Source organism: Musa acuminata, chromosome BXJ1-8, assembly GCF_036884655.1.
Source record: "Musa acuminata AAA Group cultivar baxijiao chromosome BXJ1-8, Cavendish_Baxijiao_AAA, whole genome shotgun sequence".
In the NCBI taxonomy this organism is placed as follows: Eukaryota; Viridiplantae; Streptophyta; class Magnoliopsida; order Zingiberales; family Musaceae; genus Musa; species Musa acuminata.
The window spans coordinates 46718719-46739663 of record NC_088334.1 but is presented as its reverse complement, the minus strand read 5'-3'; the positions used below and the strand labels follow the sequence as shown (position 1 = coordinate 46739663).

Sequence of the window (20945 nt, the reverse complement as noted above, 5' to 3'; positions counted from 1 at the left end):
ACGACAAGTAAACTAGACAGGTCGAGGTGTAGGATACGGTGTGGTCCCGGTCCGCCAAAAAGACCGCCATAGAGGCTGCCACGACGGAATTAGTGTCCTCTCTCATTCCAGGGCCCGTGGCATCTACCCAATGGGAAAGCTGTTTCCATTGTATGGTGGCTCGGCCAAGACATGTGAACTGAACTTTAATATCTTTATAGATAGCGTAATCTGTTCGTGCGTTTGGTAATAGACACGAGAGGGAGATGGCGAGACTTGTGGGATCGCCGTGGGCTCGAATTAGGGTTCTTCCGGAGCTCCCTGCGCCTCTTTTCCGCCGGGGCTTCGCAGCTAAACCCTATATCTCGGTTCGCCGGAGGAACCTCTCCGTGTCGGCATCCTATGCAAACGCCGGCCCGACCGAGGGGGAGGTACGGGTCCGGTTCGCGCCGTCACCGACGGGGAATCTGCACGTTGGGGGAGCGAGGACGGCGCTCTTCAACTACCTCTTCGCCAGGTGCGTCCTTGGACGTTTCCTCAATCGCCTAATGCGAGTGTTTCTTTGTGTTGGATGATTATACTGTTTGTCGCTGTTTAAATAGTTTTATTGGCATATATTTCTGAACCATCAGTGATTCTTTGATTACTTGTGTCCTCTTTCCTTTATCTAATATGAAAAGAGACGCTGGTTTATGTATATTTATCAGCATGCCTGCCTTGAAATGCATACCCAACTATTGTTTCTTGATATCATGCGACATTATGACTTCGCTTTTTGAACTTCTGATCTTCATAGTCATATTAATTCTCTTGAATATTTTTTTGTTTGGAACATCTTTACAGATCACAAGGTGGGAAATTTATTTTGCGGATCGAGGACACTGACTTGGAGAGATCCACAAGGAAATCAGAAGAAGCAATGCTAAATGACCTATCTTGGCTTGGTCTTAACTGGGATGAAGGTATGTTTTGTTGAAGTGCTGCAAATATATCAGTTATTATTTGCTGTGCTTTACATTACTCTTTAATTCTTACTTTTTTGTTTTCATGTACATTTTTGTGAAATATAGTATATTGCATTGTACTATTGGGAGAGCCGTATCTATCAAATGCTTGATTCCGATGGCTATCAGTCTGCATCCTTTGCGTAAGACAGATACACAAGAGAAGATAATTAATCAATTGATTGTTTAACAACCAAAGCAACTAATTTCTTTTGTTAGAAATCCCAATTTCATTGATGCTTGCAGAGAAATGCATTTGCATTTTTTAGCTTCCATGTTGATCTTTCCAATCTCTGTTCCATCTTATTCTGCTTATAATCTAATAGGTACCTTTTTTCTGTTAACTTTGACGCGTTGCTGAATATTCCATTTCTTCTGCTGTTCCTTATTTTGGCAATGTTACTCAACCAAATTATTACCAACTTTATGGTGAAACTATAGAATGACAAAGTTGCCAAGAGCAAGAGGATACTATGGTGATTAATTGTCAACTGGAGGTTTTAATATTTTCATGACAACGCAGCTTCCTATAGCAATCAAAACCAGTATCTCAAAAACTTATTTAAGTACTAACTGAAGAAAATATCAGCTCAATAGCTTATCATTTTCTCTTAGTTTGAACTCTTCAGTTTTGTTTTCGTGCATCTATCTTACAGATGCAATAAGTGCATCCATTTGTTGCCCTATAGTAGGTAGTAGACATATGTCAAATTCAAATGGTTGTTTTCTCAGAACCCTAAGTCATAGGACTAAAAATAATCCGTTCTTAGATCTTAAGGTAAGAAGCAACATTATGATATCTATCTTTGAAAATTGTATAACTGGGTTTTCCAATTGTTGTATGAATTTACAAGAGAAAACTAACAAATAAATTTTATAGCAAACCTGCATAGCTAGGACTATATTTAGATTTAGGAACAATAGAATCTATGACAGAAGTCATGCATCTAATCTATCTTTTAGACACTCATGCATGTGCATACATGTTTATGTATGATACAGTTTTTTCTTTTATGATGGAATATATATGTGTATTGTTATACTATCAAGTATCAAGTATCAACAGCTATAGTTTACAAAATTGGTCTTGTCCAAATTGGAGTTGGCCATTTTAGATCAGGATAGGCATCAGCCAAACCAATTCTCTCGATCTATCACCTGGATCCTTGGTAACTGGAAAGAATGGCTGGAATATAAGCTAAAACAGCTAACCCCGCCATTAATATACTGGTTGCTAAAAGAGGAGGTAATGTAATGAAATTCATTGTGAAGTTCGTGGCTTGTATTCATTGTCATCACACTTGTTTGCTGAGGTTACTAGCTAAACCTGCCACAAATATACTGGTTGCTAGAAAGGGAGGGAGAGGAAGTCCTACAGTGTAATTTGTCGCCAGACTTGTAGTTTGTATTCGCTGTCATCACTGCTGTTTGTTGCTGTCACTGTTACCATGTCAATTGCAGTCTGTTGCCAGCACCAATCTCTATTGTTGTTGAGAGAGGGGGAGGACGGGAAAAAGAAAATAAATAAAGAAGTAGTATCTTCTCTCAGGAATCATGAGTCTTGTGACTCTTGAGAGACTGGTGATTCTATGGCTCGAGCTTTAGAAAAATAAAAATATAAAGAAACTGTTTATCACTTGCCTGATCACATACCTACCTTGAGATTGGATCGTAGGCAGGACTCAAGCACGACAAAACAATCAGAATTCTGCTGTGTCCAATTACAGTGCAACCATGTGAGTAGACATGCCATGAGCAAGTAGTCACGATACTTAAAAAAAGGATGTCCTACTTATGGAAGCTATTCTATATTTTTTATTGACTTTGTTGTTGTTGTATATTTTTTATTGGAAGCAGCAAATGACTCTAGTGGATTCATATGAGGTTGTTGCTGCCTCCCACTGGAAAGTAGGTTGGTGAGGCGGTCGAGACCTGTACAACAAAATTGACATGAAGAATTAGATTTTTTTTTAAAAAAGTTAAAATTTCCATTAAACTTTTAGATTTTGTTTTGGTCTTCTAAAATTTTCTATTTTAAGTAAAAATCAAGAATTAATTAAAAGTAAATTGCCTTTTTTTGCTTTGGTAAGGTTTGAAGATACAACATGGGGCATGATTTATTCTTAGGTAAAATCTCTAATAATTTGTCACAAGTGTTTTTGTTTTCTTGCCTTTGTTTCTAAGTTTTCTGTTTGTATATAGTTATTTCTTACTGAAGTTTTGGAAACAAGAATTCATTTGAAAAGAATAGACAATGTATCGAATATATTTTATCCCTTGGTTTTTCAGGTTTTGTATCTAACAGAAAAATCAAAGAAGGGACTCCAGAGAGCCCCTAAGAGATACCTTGCTTCATTAAATAGTGTATGATTTATAGTGTTTCAGCTCCTAACTAAGCCTACTTTTTCATTATCGTATCACTTAATTAAAAGATGTGATATCGTGTGCTAAATCTACAGGCCCTAGTGTGGGTGGAGATTATGGTCCGTATCGGCAATCAGAACGAAATTCCTTGTACAAAGAATATGCTGAGAAGTTGTTGGAAAGTGGTGCTGTCTACAGATGCTTCTGTTCCAATGAGGTAATTTATGGAAACTTTTTACCAGAATGGCTAGTTAGGTGCTTGCTTTATATGGTTCTATAAATTTATTCACTAGGATATCTGCAATTGCTTTCACTAGAATACCATAAGTTATAACCTGTTTTATCTTTTCAAGAGAATTCCCTCTCTTGTCAATAGGTACATGAAACTTATGGGTTGACAGTTAGATCCAGTGCCACTGTTCTTTTTCTTCTTCGCCTTCTTTTTGCCCTTGGTTTCATCTTAAATATTTATGTATTCTTTTATCCAACAAAGAATTATTGGTAAACCTAAAGTCAACCTTCAGGACTAATTTTTCTGCTTTTCAACATGTGAACATTCTTTCATGGTCAATTAATTGTCTCTTTTCTGAATTTGAGTTATTAACCACTAGTTTGCTGTTCAGAATCAGAACATCTTTTGAGTCTTTGACACAAAATTTGAAGGCATTTCAATTAAAAAATTAGATTCTTACATGTGATCTGCATGTGATGAGTCACTTGGAATCCGAGACATTACCATATTTTATAGATATCAATGGTTACTAAGAAGAAAGAAGATTTTTTTGGAAATGCTGGTTTTCTATATGGCTGCAAAAATAGCATCATCACCATGTCTGTGATGGCATGAAAGGCCTCTTCCATTGTACATTGTAGTTGCATTTAATAATTTAGGCTGCTAATATAACAACAATGCTTCAAATGTTCTGGAAAAGAGATTTTGAAACAGTTTAAAGTTGAAGTTGTTGTTGTTTTAGGTTGTTCCATAAATGGTACTCCTGTTAGTAATCTCCATGCAAAGCCATATTTCTACACTTTTTGATTTGGTTGGTCATTCATTTTTCCAATATTTAACCCTTTCTCCTATAGTATGTGCTTTGAATGGTTTCTTTAGACTAATTAAGAAAAAGAAGATAAAAAAAAGAAAGAAAAGCATAAAGTCATGTATCCTATTGTATTTGTATTGATGGTTTGTTACATCTTAAATGCATACGCAGCTTAAAGATTCAATTTCATACTTTTATCAATGAGTGGACCATGACAAATGCCTTGAAGTTTTGTAGGAAAACTATATTAGTGAAACCTGTCTTTAAAATTTCCATCAACATTCTAGAGGATCAAGGATTAGGCTATAGCCATGTGGTGTGTACCACCTTAGGTGCAATGGTGCATTCTGCACCATCTATTTTGAGTGGCAGCACAATTTTAAAGGGATAGCCAGGTGCTCAATTTCTGATTAATGTTTAGTATTCTATGGACCTGTATTTCCAACTTAGCAACAATAGCAGTGGCCGTCCAACATAGAAGTAGTATCCAACATAGTTGGAAAATTTTGTCTCTGACCATGAATAATGGGAATATGTATGTTGAATTATTAACTTGGAAAAGTTTAAATTCCTGGAAGTAAAAAGGTTAAGTACAACCACTGTCCAGGAACATTAGCTCTTTTATTTTACATTTTCTCTTGGTTGTTGGGAAATCCATTATGGCTTATGTGATGCATTTTATGTCTAAACATATAATCTTGGATCTTAATTTTTGAATGATAATTGTATTAATAAGAAACAAAATTTGGGGAACTATGAGGTTCCTTGAAGAACTACTGATGCTAGGCCCATACATAATCTCAAGTATACCTTGCATAGAGAAAATAGAAAGATTTTCTCTTTTGTAATGTTGTTCAAATCCAAGCATGATGATTGTGCTTCTTCAAATCTGATTTTAAGTGTCATTCAGCCCATCAAGGAAAGTCCATAAAAGAGTAATGACTTGAATCGTGAGAATGAAGTTTGATTATTCTATCTCCTTTAGTGTTACCCAGTCACTCTGTGATGGTTGTGCTTGTTCAGTTTAAATTCAATTTAAATTGTCATTCAGCCAACTGAGGGAAATCCTTGAGCAGAATTACTGACTTTTGACTCATGATAAATGATATTTTTTGATCTGAAGTATTCCAATTTGATAAAAATGATATTGCGTGGATTACTGAGCTCTTTGACTGAAGATCACATTTATACTTGAACTTTCTGTAGTTTTGAATGTTTTATTTGTTAAGATATCATAAAACCTATCAGGTTTGTTGCTTATATGTGCTTCTGGGCTATTTTTCCCTGTGACACAGTGATGTTCTTTGTCATATGTCAATCAAGCATGACACCTTACTGATACGCTAGACTAACTCTTTTGATATCTGAATGAACCAACCGTAGGTATATAAGCTACAAAACTGATGATAGAATGAAACTGCATATTTCGCAGGTCCTAGTGGAAAACATAAGTTGGGAGTTACAATAAGAGACAAGAAACTTTGTATCTATTTCTTTTTAGTTTTTTCACCAACATTCAAGTATATAAATGTCAAGTATGCTAATAATCACAAGCATATGTATCTTTGGCACTACAATATCTGGAGCGTGGATCACCCTGTTATGTGGAATGAAAACAGGAACACAGAATAGTAGTTCCAGAACATGATAAAATAGGAGTGGATTTCTTCATATTACTTAAATCAGAATGAGACAAGTTTATTTGCAAGGGGATTGTACATATTATGAATTAGGGTGCAAAAATTGATTCATAAGGATGACCATCTAGAGATAAATGCCTCTGTATTAGCCCTTTTCTGTTAACACAAGATTTAGCAAGTAGATAATGCAGAATTTCTGTAAGATGTCCAGTAGAAAAAGATTCAGGACACATGATTTTCTTTCTGTAAAGACTGCATATGTTTTCTTTGGAATATTTTGAAAATTTGCTATTAGGTACTTGGTATGGTTCTTTCAATAGTTGTATCTGAGAGCAGATGTCCTTTTTGTTCTATTATTATACAGTATCCTTCTTTTTTTCAGTTTGTTATGTTCATATAATGAGTTTCTTGTTAAATTTTATTTCTAAAGGAACTAGAACAAATGAAGGAAAGAGCAAAACAGATGCAGCTGCCACCGATGTATACGGGGAAGTGGAGAACCGCATCAGATGAAGAAATAAAGCAGGAGTTGGCAAAAGGAACATCTTACACATATCGTTTCCGTGTACCTAAGGAAGGAAACTTGAAAATTACTGATCTTATTCGTGGTGAAGTAAGATATTTGTTTATCTTGCTTTCTAGAAAATATAATGTTGGATTAATAATGTGCATACCACGATTTTTTTTTTCATATTTTGAGACTCCTGGTTTCATTAATTTAATTTTAATCCATGCGCTGCTAATTCACTACATAGTCTCGTGAAGGTCAGTTGGAGCTTGGACACACTTGGTGACTTTGTCATTATGAGAAGCAATGGCCAACCTGTATACAATTTCTGTGTCACAGTTGATGACGCCACAATGCGAATATCACATGTTATAAGGTAGTGTCATATATGACATTTTCTTTCAAGTTTACAATATTCTCATAATGGATTCAGGATGAGCCTTCATCATTATTTGGTGTCTTAATTTCAGAGCAGAGGAGCATTTACCTAACACCTTGCGACAAGCACTTATTTACAAAGTATGCTCCTGTTTCTATTATCCTTGTACTTATGTTCAGATGTAATGCCAATGGTGAATCACTACAAACATGAGCAACGTGGTGAATCATTATTGATACTCTTTGCAGGCACTTGGATTTTCAATGCCTTCCTTTGCACATGTTTCTTTAATTCTTGCCCCGGATAGAAGTAAGTTATCAAAACGTCATGGTGCAACTTCGGTCGGACAGGTAACTAATTGATTCAATAATAAGTTTCATGGCTGACCTACCGTTACCACAAAGATACTGTTTGAAATTCTTTCAATATGGTCAGCCCTTGTAGATATTGTACATATTATTTCATTCATTTGTTAGTTCAGGGAGATGGGGTATTTACCCCAGGCAATGGTGAACTACTTGGCACTCTTAGGTTGGGGAGATGGTACCGAAAATGAATTTTTCACCATTGATCAGCTTGGTTGGTGGTTTTACTTTGTTTCTTCTCATGTTTATATATGTTTTGATTCATAATGATAAGAATTAGAAAGGAAGAAGTCATGTGTTTGCTTACTGAAGTGCGCAATTCAACTTTGCAGTTGAGAAGTTCTCAATAAGTCGTGTAAATAAAAGTGGGGCAATTTTTGATTCTACAAAGTTAAGGTACAAACTAGAAACAATTTAATTTATTACAAGGATGTTGAATTGTGCATTGAGATATTAATGATGCTTTGTTTTGATGCAATTATTAATAAATGTGAATTCCTAGTTTAAAAAAATTTAAATATATTTTTTATGCTGTTCCATGTACTCAAATTCTTAAAGTAAAAAAAATGAAGTCAAAATACGTAAACGGCAGAATTCTTTTAATACTACCTATGTGTCCTTTAATTTGTTCATAAACATGTAATCTTTGATTATCTCATTGGCACCTCAAATTTAGTGCCATATCAGATGTACAACTGAACTTATTAGTTGATAATCAGTCGAGTTGATTTCTAGGGTTTAGGGTGAGTCTGTTACTACTGAACTTATTAAATTAATGAATTAGTTATTCAACCGAATGAATCGTAACAAATGGTATCAACATGAACGGATGAACCTATTATTGGACATGGTGAGGGGCACAAGTGACAAAGAACTATTTGTGTATGGGGTTGAAACTTGATAGTATCATAGTGTGGAATCAAATCATCATTAGGTTGAGTCACATGCACCATACTAGGATTTGATTCCCATGGATGGGATTGGAGGCACATCATGGTATTCTACTAGGTTGAACCTCACATGCAATATATTAGGATTCGATCCTGGACTATATTCGGACATTGATGAAAACATTAAGCTTAAATATAAGAGATGTGAAACCTCATGTTTGATCCTACATCAGTTATGGGAGGTCAATTGAGTTGGTTTGTTGGTTTATAGGGTTATATTGAGTATACTCTTATTAATTTAGGCTTGAGTATTTTGGGTTAGTAGTTTAGGCTTATCAAGTTAATGACTCATATATCCCAATTAGATTTTGACAACATTCACAAATAGTGTTACTTCAGAATAGTTTATTTGCATTAGGCATGTTGGTTATGAATAAGAACATACTGGAAATGGTAGGTCGTTGTTTAAGGCTTGCTACAATTACTTCATATGGTATGATTTTCTGTGCCCCTTCTGTTTACCTAGGTGCTTCTTTGCATGCACCTGTGACTTGCTGCAGCAGGATGAGCTGCAAAATTGTATAGTGGTTTTCTATGGTATAGGTTGCATGCTAGGATTATTTTTTCAGTTCCGTTTTAATCCTTTTATTGCTTTAATTGGTTAAGTAATTTCAGTTAATTTCTCTTTCTTTTCTTATCCGAGTTATCAGTTATGTATGCTTAGAGTAAGCCAGTGGAGGCTGACCTTGTCAGCAGAATTTCTGCGGCTTCAATGAGTACATAGGGTTTTTCTTTCTTGTTGGATAATCTCCATTGTTTTTGCCTGTTCCCTTACATGATCTGCTATCCAAACAGATGGATGAATGGTCAGCATTTAAGATCCCTTCCGCCAGAAGAGTTGTTAAAGATTTTTGGAGACAGGTGGAAGTGCACTGGTGTTCTCTTGGAATCTGAAGGAATATTTATAAAGGTGAGATTTAGGTTTCATCTTTTGCCATATTTGTGCAATATAGGGACTGACATCATTGTTGAAATTTGAGAGTTAAAATCTTGCATATAAACACTTAAGGCACCATACGTTGTAGTTGTCTCAGTTCTACTGTAGTAGTTTGTTTGAAAATTTAGATTGGAAGGGAATTATAACCAAGTGGATGTCACTTAAATGGTTGATTTCCATGAGTCCATGAACTCAGGAATCAAAACAAAAATTAATAGGCTATTTTGTTATAAAAAATTTAGGGATTTTGAAATGTTAGAGCTATTTTTTGTCACTTGAAAGTTCTTTGTGACCCATCAGGAATAGAAGTCGAAATACAACTCACCTAGTATGTGTTTAAAGTTTGCCAACATCTAGAACTTGGCTTCCTTACAATCAAACATAAATTACCCATTAGGATTCAGATTCTATTACCAAATGTCCCAAAATCTGTGTAAATTTGTGCTAGGATTGGTTAGGTCTTTATCTTGTTGATTCCGCGCTTGTGTTGAAGAATTTTTCTTATTCTTGAGCCATATATCTTGTTGTAGATTGAGTCAAACTAACTTTCAGCATTAATAGTTAAATGATTATTAATATTAAATAGTAAACACAAAGTTACAGTGACCTTGTTGAATATAGTCATGCCTGCGGGCCGGGCCTGGGACACAATAGGTCCCATCCATATCCACACGCACTATAATCTCATGTATAGGGTCCATATCCAATTGCCTACATAGTACACGGTGGAATCATATGTTAGTTGCACATATATCAGACAATATTTATTCTAAGCTGATTCAAACAATATGTATCAATTAACCAGAAGTATTAGAAGTCATCAACTCAACATTGTTGCAGTATAAATTGTTGTTGGCCTTTTTTTTCTCAAGTAATTTCCTTAGATGCAGTGTTGGTCATCCTCGATCCACTCCCTTTAGTTCTATATCAATGTTAGCAGCAAGACTTGTTTCTGTAGGCTCAGGCTCAGGCTCAGTAGCTCAGGTTTTTCGACCATTTTAGTTGCATGAACATCTAAGGATGGAGTTGATGAGTATATGAGAATACACAGTAAAACCTAGCACCACTAGTAGGTGAGAGTAAATAAATAATAAATGATTGTAATACAATTCATATAATAGCTTCAAATGTATAGAGCATGCATGAGGAAGTGGATCTGGGGTAAACATACCTTTAAAGGACGTTTGGTCATTTCACAGTAGTCATAATAAAATGTGATATAATCACTTCAAGAGTTCAAGGGAATGTGGTCATTTGGAGAAGTTCATGAAATCTAGTTTGATCCAGTTGGGGGTTCATTTGCTCAGGTTATGAAGCAAATGGTAGATCAGTGCATTTCAATTTGATATATTGAGGTGATTATAAGAAAGAATGCTAAAATGCACAAACAATGTCCAAATTGTGAAACCGCTGTCTATCGCAGATTTTTGAGGAAATCCCTATTATCTTTAGACAATATGCAAATGGGATATAACAGAAGTTAACCCCTTCTCGACCTGCGTGGTTTGCTTGTTGTTTATCATTGATTTTATCAACTTTCTGGACATGTTTGATTCATGTTTTACAGTAACATGATTACAGACATTGCACACTGATGCTTGCTGCACAAATATACATGCAGGATGCGACAGAGTTGTTGAAGGATGGGGTTGATCTAATAACAGAAGTGGACACAGCTCTGTCAAATATATTGTCTTATCCATTGTACACTACTCTATCTAGGTGAGGGTGAAAGCTTCTTATTACATGATATTAAGATGATCAATACTTGATTCACTTCCACATTGCTTAGGTTGTTTCTCCTGTTTTCCAAATGAATCTTGTGTTATTATTCTAGGTAAATTTTGATTGGCCACAATTGTTTTGACACCATTGAACTCAAGCATATAAGAAATAACTTCCTCAAGTGAATTTCCATTCATTTTTAGTTGAGTGCCACTGAGGGATAAGACTATATGTGAGTTCTAAATATGATTTTCTGATCAAGTGTCATCACATACAATTGACAGCGAAAAATGTATACCTATTGTACAAGACAAGCTTTCTGAGGTGGCTGCTAGTTTAATTGCTGCTTATGATGGTGGGGAGCTCCCTGCAGCACTGGAAGAAGGGCATGCTGGTTGGCAGAAATGGGTGAAAGGCTTCGGCAAGCTACTGAAGCGCAAGGTCAGTTCTTTCTGATACATTAATAGTGTCGATAAGTTTAGTGTGTCATACTCGAAACTGTGGACCCTTTGGATACTATACATTCAAGGTGTGCACAAGTTGCAACGTTCAAATAATCTACTACATCAACATTTTGTCAGTATGGAGCTGGGGACTGTTGACTGGTGGTCTGAGTCCATGCTAAGCAGTCATATTCTATTAGTAATAGTTTATTGCTGATAGCTTGATAGTGGCGATTTTTCTAAAAAGTTGTGCAAATGCTAATCCTTTTTTAATGTAATCTTTAACGGCAATAAAAGGACCTTTTTTGGGCTCTGTACTAGTGAAGTTTGTTGTCTTTCCTATTATAAATGTAATTTGTTTTGAGGCAAGTTCGCCGTACCATAGTGTATCACCTGGTACAGTATCAGTCTGACAGGGGATTGGTATGGGCTGATACATATCAATCTGTTGGTATATCTTACCGTATCATGTGTTGGTATGTTGGTATGGTTTACCGATGATCGGTCGATATATTGGTACGGAGCAATAAGACGAACCATGGTTTTGAGAGAGTCCATTCAAATGAAGTTGGTTAAGATTTCAGCCGAGAACAATTCAATGCATGAGGCTTCCACTAGTGTGGGTACAGTGAGAGTCAGTTCTGAAATTATCCTAGAGATGAATTAATCATTCATTGAATTTAAATTTTCTTTGTGAATTTTCTCAATATCTCGTGTTAACTGTCAAATTTTGTCTGCTCATTCTCTATGTTTAACACCTCAAAGCCCACCTTATGCGTTGTGCATTTTTGTCAGGGGAAGTCTCTCTTTATGCCTCTGCGAGTCTTGCTGACAGGAAAGCTTCATGGCCCAGATATGGGAGGCAGCATTCTTTTGATATATAAAGCTGGTCTTTGGGGAGTGGTTAACCCAGAAGCAGGTTTTATAACATTAGACGAGAGATTTAAAATGTTGAGGGAGGTCGACTGGGAAGCCTTGGACAAGGAGAACAAACAACTTGAATCTGTTGCTGGTCAATCTGATTAAGTTCGTTTATACCCTTCAGGTACATTTTACTATTAGGTTGGTGCAACCACAGTTGTGTTTTGAGCTCTTTTGATGGTCTTGTGTGGGATAAAGGTCGTAACCCAACTACCGAGCAAATCTGCACACTTTTTTTCTGAATATTGACCCTGATTTGATGAAATATTTTCTTTCAGTACCATCTAATCTCTCTAGACTGCCAATTGCTTTTGTGGAGTGCCCTTAAATTTTTCCAAGCACGTTGTATGACCACCTTTGGACAGGTCTTTCATTGGCTGCGGTGGTGTGTTTCTTGCTGCCACAAGTTTCATCGAGTTCTGCTGGATCAGTTTCACCTGCTCGTTGCTTATGCTGTGTGGGCATGTACCTGTCTGCTTAGGTATGCTCTTCACAAGCATATAGGCCAACTATATGCTTGATAAAACAGCATGGCATAGCATAGCATGATTTTGATTCGCCCACTTATCTTTGTTAGTTGTTCTAGCATGTTTTGATTGTTCTTCATAACCTACATTTGTCGAGGTTGTTATCCATGAAAATTTTGAAGGCTATGATTGAGTTGATAACTATGGATTTTTTATGAAACTGGAACACAGTCTGGCGAACGAACGTCTCAGGTATTGTAGGCTGTCTACATGGCATGTCTTTGGTAGATGCTCATTGCTTTCTCTAAACGCAGCTTAAAACAAAGATACTAGTGTTATGGTAAGAGCTTCTGTAGGGTTTAAGACACCATCAATCTCAGTGATTGTAAATACTAGTTCCAACAAAAACAATCAATGGCTTCTACGAATTCCAAGTACCAAACACTGGTTTTTTAGCCAAAAAAAAAAGAAGAAAAAAAGGAAAGAACAAAATAAAACGCCTGTCGGCACACGAAACTTGGGGTGATTCTCCGGTTGCGTTGTGCATGGATGGATCCTCAGAATCTGCAGTGAGCTCTGCAGTTACTGTGGCAGTCGTAGAAGCACGGCCCATCGCAGTGCATGGGGCAGAGCAGCTTCATTCCGCCACACCGCCCCCTCCCGCTGCACCGGGCGTACTCCCCCACCCTGTACAAGCTCGAGCTGTAGTTGTGACCGCCATCCGCCCTGTCGTCTCTGCTTTCATGCCTACTCCGTCTTCTCCTGCCTGCACCACCGCCTCCTCCTCCTCGTCCTTCGCTGCCACCCGAGCTGCCACCGCCACCACCTCCTCCGCCTCCGCCACCACCACTTTCGTTGCCCCATCCCCATCCATAACCCCAACCCCAACCCCAAGTACTACCAGCTCCACCTTCTCCGCCGCCGCCACCATTACCACCACCACCCCCTCCCCCTCCCCCTCCCCCACCTTTACCGCCGCCGCCGCCATTACCACCACCTCCTCCTCCTCCCCCTCCCCCTCCACCTCTCCCACCTTTGCCGCTGCCGTTACCATTACCATCCGTCAACCATTGCCTGCGCTCGTAGACGTCGCCCGGAGTAACGTTGACATCTCTCTTACTGAGCTGCGCGGGTTGCAATTCATTGCGTGGCGACGGAAGGTCACTCGCGAAGCAAATCATGATGGTGGAGACTGCGGCGGAAGCAAGACACAAGAATCCCTGCCATGGATTCCTTCTCGTTCTTCTTCCTCCTCCTCCACCTCCACCTCCTGATAACCTCATTTAGACTGCCTCGCTCCCTTTCTATTTGCCGTTCTCAGGACGCCAGCAGACGACCATTTGATAGCTGCACATTTATTCTAGTGGAGCGTGTGGTGACGGTAATGATGGGAACAGCTGGGCAAGAAGAACCGAGGAGAGACTGCGGGCTCAAACGCGCGCGCACACACACATAACAGAATAATGTGGCTTGCATTCTACTCTTCCCCGCATGCCGAAGACTGCTTTCTATTGACCAGTGCGTTAGGGGCGGAAATGATTGCAGGATTAGGATGGGGTTGGCAATGCTTGCTCATCCTTCTCTTCCTATTACCTCGTACACTGTTCCCCTCAATGGAGGCTTGCATCAGCCATCCTCTTTCTTGCGTCCACTAGCTTTGCCCATGTTGGAAGTCGGGATGTAAGCTTCCATCTCTTTTCTGCATTGAGCTATCAAGGAAGCATTCGTAGTATTCTACTCACTGCGCTACGATTGTAAGTCCATCGTTTCCATGTGTCAGTGCTTCATATCATGACTGATTGAAGCATCCACCAAGCTGATATGTTGAAATCAAGAACAAAATGTGTTCTTGTCGATTCTTATTTGAGTCTTCTATGGATTGTTTGATACTAGAAACTGACTTGATGCAGGAAGCGCGAGATCGCCTAAATTGGAGGCGCTTTTGCGGGCAATTGTTTTAGGCAAATCTCACAATATTTGGTCAAATATATCAACATTTCTTTCAAATTCTCAATATCAAGTATGTCTTACCACTTTAACATTCTCTAATCTTTGGAAATCAACCTCTACATACCTTTTGGTGCCACAGAAAGTCTAGCTGAAAACATCAAGTTTTTCTTCTATTTTTCCCTTTTTTTCACTCGAAGGACACTGACCTATCATCTTGACTGCCATTAACAAGCATTAATTTGAGAATAAGGATGGGTTAATGAAGTGGACAACAAAATGTGCACTTAATATTGGATGGCCAATTTTTGACCAGCAGCTGAAAGAGAAAAAAAGGAGTTCTGACCTAATGCATATCATTGCAAGAGAAGTTCAAACTAAGATTTCAATCATTAAACACACCACCACAACAGCTTAATTTGTTGAAGATTCAGAACGTTCAATATATAGAATGAAGTTATATCATAATCTTAGTCTAAAGAGTATGAGATGAATTAAAGTGAACTTGATGAAAGGCTTAAGTAACTTACTTGAAAGAGCTTTGGCTTCATAACATAACATATATTTGCTGGAAAACAAGATATCCACTGTATGGCAAAGTAATTGCAGGGATCAAACTTCAACACTCAGAAAGGTGACACAGTAAGATGGGAACTGAGAAAGTGGAAGATAGACAGGGGAAAGGTACAACCAATTAATATGTTATTAGAAAGAGAGACATAGGTACAAAACTTTCTATAGGAAGAAAAAAAAGATACCGACAGTTCATACTGGCTGAGGCTATTTCAATCTCCTTTTCAGAGAAAGATATATGGGTGAATTTTTAAAAAAAATCTTAAGTTTAAAAAATTTTATTAAATATTTTAATTTTATTTTTTTTTTAATAATATAATTAATCACATGAAATAATTATTTTACTCCTACTTTCGTTGGAACCACCATCGCCTCCTCCTCTTTACGCCACATTTGTTATTGTCCTCGTGCTTTTATCGAACCCTAAGGGCATCATGCGGGGGCGATCGATAAAGTTAGCTCGCTTACGGAGGTTTAGGAAACTAGGTAGGAGAGAGGGGAAAGACACAAATTGCCAAGAAAGGAGAGAGGATGGCTGACGAGATCTATCTCCCTACCGAAGGGTGGCAATTGATAAGGCTAATCTACATGTAAATGCACATGTAACTAATGTAGGACATTCAGTAGGGTGGACAGGGATAATCGATGAACGGATTCATGGTAGATAACAAGAGTAGGATAGTCATTTTTTTAAAAATTATTATTTAATTTTTTAAAAAAAATTAGAGTACATTCCAAAAAAAATTAAACTTAAGAATTTTTTATGCTCAAGATATATTTGAAGTTTATTATAAGTGATAAAGAACATTTAAGTTATTAAAAGAGAAGTCTTCAACCTTCTTTTAATTCATTTTAACTCTAACTTTTTAACACAATGAGTCTTAATCATCCCAATATCTCTTGGGAAATTCTCATATACAAGATTTATACTACAGTGGTGTCGGTTTATCATATTCTGTTTTGTTACTTTTCTTTTGTAAAGTAAATTATCTTATGATATTTTAATAAATATTTTAAGTAAATTATAAAAATAATAAAAATAATAAACTATTAGGAAATGACTCAATATTATACAAATTTTAACGGTCAATCAATCTAAGTAAAAAGTCTAAATTTTAACAAGAAGGTAACTATGATTGCTGTTGGGGAACGAATGTGTCGTGGCTGATGAGTCAGCACGACTTGGTCTAAGGGTCGATGTCGGGAGCCTCCTGTCGGTTGAGATAGTTGTCGGAGCCGACTAGATCCTCGAGTCGGGGGGTGGGTTGGTCGATGACTCTCCACGAGGGTGCCGGTCCGCAACTCCCGAGATTGGGTTGCTTTCCTATAAAAAATGGTCTTCGTCGGGTGATCCCGACTTTGGCCCATTCGACGAGCAAGTCAATAGTCTCTCCTTTTTTTTTCTCCCCCTTTTGGAGGCCGGGATAGAGGTCTTTATACTGCTATGAGAGGATCGGTCGTACGTGGATTAACGTGGTGGACACAACACGATATTAGTATAAATTCTGGCTCGATGTGCGAGACGTTATCGTCCCGAGATTATCGGGACTAGGCATGTCGAATAATGTCTTGGGGGTACGAGTTCTGACATAACTGTGGCATCAACCGTGACGTGTCATGGGGGCAAGCCTTATCAATTGCTTTCATTTTTCATTTCAAGATTGTTTTTAGTTTTGGGTAATTCAGAAGCTTGAGAAATATACAATCAGTTGAATCAGAGAAAAAAAATAAAGCAAGATATCTGTTTTCACCGGGAAATAAATGGGTGCATGAGAAAGATTTAGGAAGACAAAAGAAAAAAAAGTTAGTATGGAGTTACTTGTTCACTCAATGCATTCATGCGTAAGATAAACATAGTTTTGCCCCTCCACTTGAAATCTTACCTTAGCCTTCTTTGTGATCTCACATCACCCTGTTTGCAGCAGCAGAACCTCGTCAAACTTCAACCATGGCGGAACCTTCAGTTACTATCAAGAGGAATAGGAGGAGGAGGAGGAGGAACTTCTGGCAAAGAAGGAACTCTGAGGAGCAGCTCGTAGCTGTCGCAGAGGTCGCGAAGAGATGGACGCCTTATACCAAGGAGAGAAGAAAGCATGGCGAGAAGGAAAAAGAAGAGAGAGAAAGAAATAAACGAATTATTATAACCCTCCAAAGTATGCATCAAAAACCGCGTTTTTTACGATTTATCAGATTCTGATGACAACCCGACATACATACCATAAACGCCATACCGCGTGGGTCCGCCCACTACCTGTTGGTATGGACTTCCTTCTTGGTTGCTGGGCCCACCCCACATCTGTAAACGGCTCTGATGATGATGATGGAGTTGCACGGATCTTCTGCGAGGCGTCGTTGGAGAAGATCCCGGTGGCCTTTCTTTCCTTCCGGCGTAAAGCATATCTAATGCCCCCCTCGTCCTCCACCTCTGTCAGAGAAAGAGTGTGACAGTGAGCTACCTGCCTATCCTCGTTTCTTCGGGTTCCGCTCGAGAGAACAGGGCGTCTCCGCTGCAGATCAGGGAGGAGCGGGAGAGAAACACCGAGAGATGAAGGCCAACATGAGAAAAGAAGGGGAGCATGGAGTTCCCCCAGCCATGCCGTTCCCTCTCCCCCGTTTTGACTTGAAGGCCTTCGCGGTCACCCTGGTCGTCCTCACACTCCTCATGGCCGCGTGGCAGCTCCAACCTTACCGGCCCTTCCTCTCCTTCCGCGCCTTTTGCCCTCCCCCCACCGCCGCCTCCCCAACTCCGCTCCAAAGTTCGACGCTTGCTTCCTCCTCTCCCTCCCCTGCATCCGCTTCCGCGATTCCGATTCCCGGATCTGGACTTCCCGTCCAGGCTCCCTCCGACCCCAACAAGCGGGTCTTCCGGGCCTATGGCAGTGCCGCCGCCCTGTTCGTCCAGATGGGCGCCTACCGAGGCGGCCCGGCCACCTTCTCCGTCGTCGGCCTCGCCTCCAAGCCCACCCACGTCTACGGCACCCCGTGGTACAAATGCGAGTGGCTTCCCAACCCCAATCCCTCGGCCGGCGCCAACGCCTCCTCGCAGCCCATTAGGGCCAAGGCGTACAAGATGCTCCCCGACTGGGGCTACGGCCGCGTCTACACCGTCGTCGTCGTCAACTGCACCTTCCCCTCCAACCCCAACGCCGACAACGTCGGCGGCAAGCTCCTCCTCCACGCCTACTACTCCGTCCAGTCCCGGAGATACGAAAAGTTCGTAGCTTTGGAGGAATCTCCGGGCGCCTACGACGAGTCCCTTTACCGGCCGCCGTTCAAGTACGACTACTTGTACTGTGGATCCTCCCTCTACGGTGATCTGAACCCCAACAGGATCCGGGAGTGGATGGCCTACCACGCCTTCTTCTTCGGCCCGAACTCGCATTTCGTCTTCCACGACGCCGGGGGAGTCGGGCCCGAGGTGCGAGCTGTGCTGGAGCCATGGGTGAAGGCGGGTCGGGCGACAGTGCAGGACATCAGGGCGCAGGCAGAGTTCGACGGCTACTACCATAACCAGTTCTTGGTAGTCAATGATTGCTTGCACAGGTACCGACACGCCGCCAACTGGACCTTCTACTTCGATGTGGATGAGTACCTGTACCTGCCGGAGGGGAGGACGCTGGAGTCGGTGCTGGCGAACCTCTCTGCCTACACACAGTTCACCATCGAGCAGAATCCCATGTCCAGCAAACTGTGCGCGCTCGATTCCAAGGACTACTCCAGGTGAGAGCTCATTGTTACCAACTCAGAGACTGTTTTCTCTTCGTTCGACTCTAAATCTCTCTTCTACCGACGGTCAACAGAGACTGGGGTTTCGAGAAGCTGGTGTTCCGCAACTCGATCACCAGAGTGCGGCGAGATCGGAAGTACGCGATCCAGGCCAAGAACGCGTACGCCACAGGAGTACACATGTCGGAGAACATCATCGGAAAGACTACCCACAAGACCGAGGACATGATCCGCTACTACCACTACCACAACTCCATCAACGTGCTGGGCGAGCCGTGCCGGGAGTTCGTGCCATCGCCGGCCCAAGGCAATGTGACATGGTTCGAGAAGATCCCGTACGTGTATGATGACAACATGAAGCGTCTGGCTGAGACCATCAAGCGCTTTGAGAAGCAAACCATTGGAAGCATCGGAAGATAACAGTAGGAGTAGCAGAAGTGATGATCCATTCATACGTTATACAGTAGACATTCGTCAGAATTCTTTGGGAGATCTCTGTTCCTGAGCTCGGAGGTGGATGCAGATTCTGCTCGTATCTTGTTGGGTTGTCAGAGGCCATTGGTTTTGACCAATTTGGACTGATCAAAGTGAGAGACGTGATTCAACAGAGCTTCTGATTTCTTTCCCTTTTTTTTTCCCCTTTATTTCCCATAATTTCTCTCTGGTTGGGGTCATGTGAAGTGGTGGGCACATTGATTGAAAGGAATGTTACGTGGGAAGGAGCTTTTGGAGCCCGTGACCTGTGTCCATTGAAATATAATACTTGCAATCCAATAATACATTTCTATGCGAATGTGGTCGAGGCAATTACATGCATGCATGCATGTGACCTGTGCTCTCCACGCCACCATACCATCCACCCAATGACATGCACCGTCGAAGACTTCTATTAAATCTAAATTTATAAATATATAAAAATTTTATAATCCTATAAGGATGACTTTTTTATTTTCTCAAAAAATATCCCTTATTTTTAAAAATTTTCTAATAATATCAGGAATACTCAGCATCTATCCATTTTTTTCTTCATTTTTACATTATATTATAATATATTATTTAAAATACTATAATATAATATTTTTATACTATTATGTTTGTATTTTTAAATATTATTAAAAAAATATTATATCATAGTACAAAAAAATTGTAACTAGATTGATTTATCATGTGAATTATTTCATAGAAAAAAGAAAGAGATACAAAGTAAATGACTGAGTATCAAATTAATAATATTTTAGGTATTAAATAAAAAAGATACTGTTAAAAAAATTCTAAAAATGAAATATTTATCATAGAACAAGTGCATGAGTTTATTAAATGGTATTAAGAGTAAATCATGAGTTTGAATAATACACATCTATCTCTTTTTATTTCATTCCATATCTAATTTAAAAATATATATATTTTTCATTGACATGTTAATTCAAGTTTATGGAAATCTTTCCCACTCAATTAAAATCTTGGATTTTATCTTCATCAAAAGCTGGAGTCATCATGTAGGTAATGGGAAACCTCTTTGCCTAGGATGTCATCCGTCTACATCGCTGTATGTGCAAAAGGTTCCGAGGTTGCCTGCCATTGACGACCTCGAGCGCTCGAGATTAGTGGCCAGAATAACGCGGCAACGGTGAAGACAACGCGCAGCGTATGAAGTGGCCGAGGATTCACACACTGGTCCTCCATCCATCCGTCCCTCAGTTCCTGTGTTCCCATTAAAGCTATTGCCCTGCCTTTACGGCCATGGCTCCACCTGATACCACCCGGACGCTTCCTGGAGGCCGGAAATGAATTGCCAGTTGGCACGGCATCAATCAAGCCTCGTCGTGTTTCTGCATGTCCACATGCAGACTCTCATCATTGGGTGTTGTTTGTTCCTTTCCCGATCAAACTGGTTGGTTTTGCCATGGCGTGTTGAACGGAGAGGCGAGGAGAAGTCGAGTTGGCAGGTCGACGAGCGCGTCACTGTTCCTGGAT

At 39.6% G+C, this 20945-nt stretch overlaps 3 protein-coding genes across 3 annotated transcripts; all 3 read left to right on the top strand.

Moving 5' to 3' along the window:
• The first annotated feature begins 220 nt into the window (after positions 1–220).
• LOC103996272 (glutamate--tRNA ligase, chloroplastic/mitochondrial) lies at positions 221–12541 on the top strand. Its single transcript, XM_009417161.3, has 13 exons — positions 221–496; positions 823–941; positions 3443–3564; positions 6461–6643; positions 6796–6914; positions 7009–7057; positions 7166–7267; positions 7394–7496; positions 7615–7678; positions 9028–9142; positions 10791–10891; positions 11179–11335; positions 12133–12541. The coding sequence occupies exons 1-13, from the start codon at positions 246–248 to the stop codon at positions 12361–12363; spliced, it is 1716 nt and encodes a 571-aa protein (XP_009415436.2). The 5' UTR covers positions 221–245; the 3' UTR covers positions 12364–12541.
• A 729-nt stretch (positions 12542–13270) lies between these two features.
• Positions 13271–13999, top strand: LOC135680417 (flocculation protein FLO11-like). The gene has a single exon (XM_065194299.1). It carries the CDS (start codon positions 13271–13273, stop codon positions 13997–13999), a length of 729 nt encoding a protein of 242 aa, XP_065050371.1.
• Positions 14000–17638: 3639 nt separating this feature from the next.
• LOC135588272 (galactan beta-1,4-galactosyltransferase GALS1-like) lies at positions 17639–19705 on the top strand. The gene is made up of 2 exons (XM_065080328.1): positions 17639–18965; positions 19046–19705. The coding sequence occupies exons 1-2, from the start codon at positions 17791–17793 to the stop codon at positions 19389–19391; spliced, it is 1521 nt and encodes a 506-aa protein (XP_064936400.1). The 5' UTR covers positions 17639–17790; the 3' UTR covers positions 19392–19705.
• Positions 19706–20945: the final 1240 nt, after the last annotated feature.

Bases quoted from the DNA above. Each gene is read 5' to 3' on its own strand.
- LOC103996272 (XM_009417161.3), top strand. From the start codon at position 246: ATGGCGAGACTTGTGGGATCGCCGTGGGCTCGAATTAGGGTTCTTCCG. The intron at 7,268-7,393 runs GTAACTAATTGA...TTCATTTGTTAG, and splicing joins GTGCAACTTCGGTCGGACAG to TTCAGGGAGATGGGGTATTT. The intron at 7,497-7,614 runs GTTGGTGGTTTT...TCAACTTTGCAG, and splicing joins TTTCACCATTGATCAGCTTG to TTGAGAAGTTCTCAATAAGT.
- LOC135680417 (XM_065194299.1), top strand. From the start codon at position 13,271: ATGGATGGATCCTCAGAATCTGCAGTGAGCTCTGCAGTTACTGTGGCA.
- LOC135588272 (XM_065080328.1), top strand. From the start codon at position 17,791: ATGAAGGCCAACATGAGAAAAGAAGGGGAGCATGGAGTTCCCCCAGCC. The intron at 18,966-19,045 runs GTGAGAGCTCAT...GACGGTCAACAG, and splicing joins GATTCCAAGGACTACTCCAG to AGACTGGGGTTTCGAGAAGC.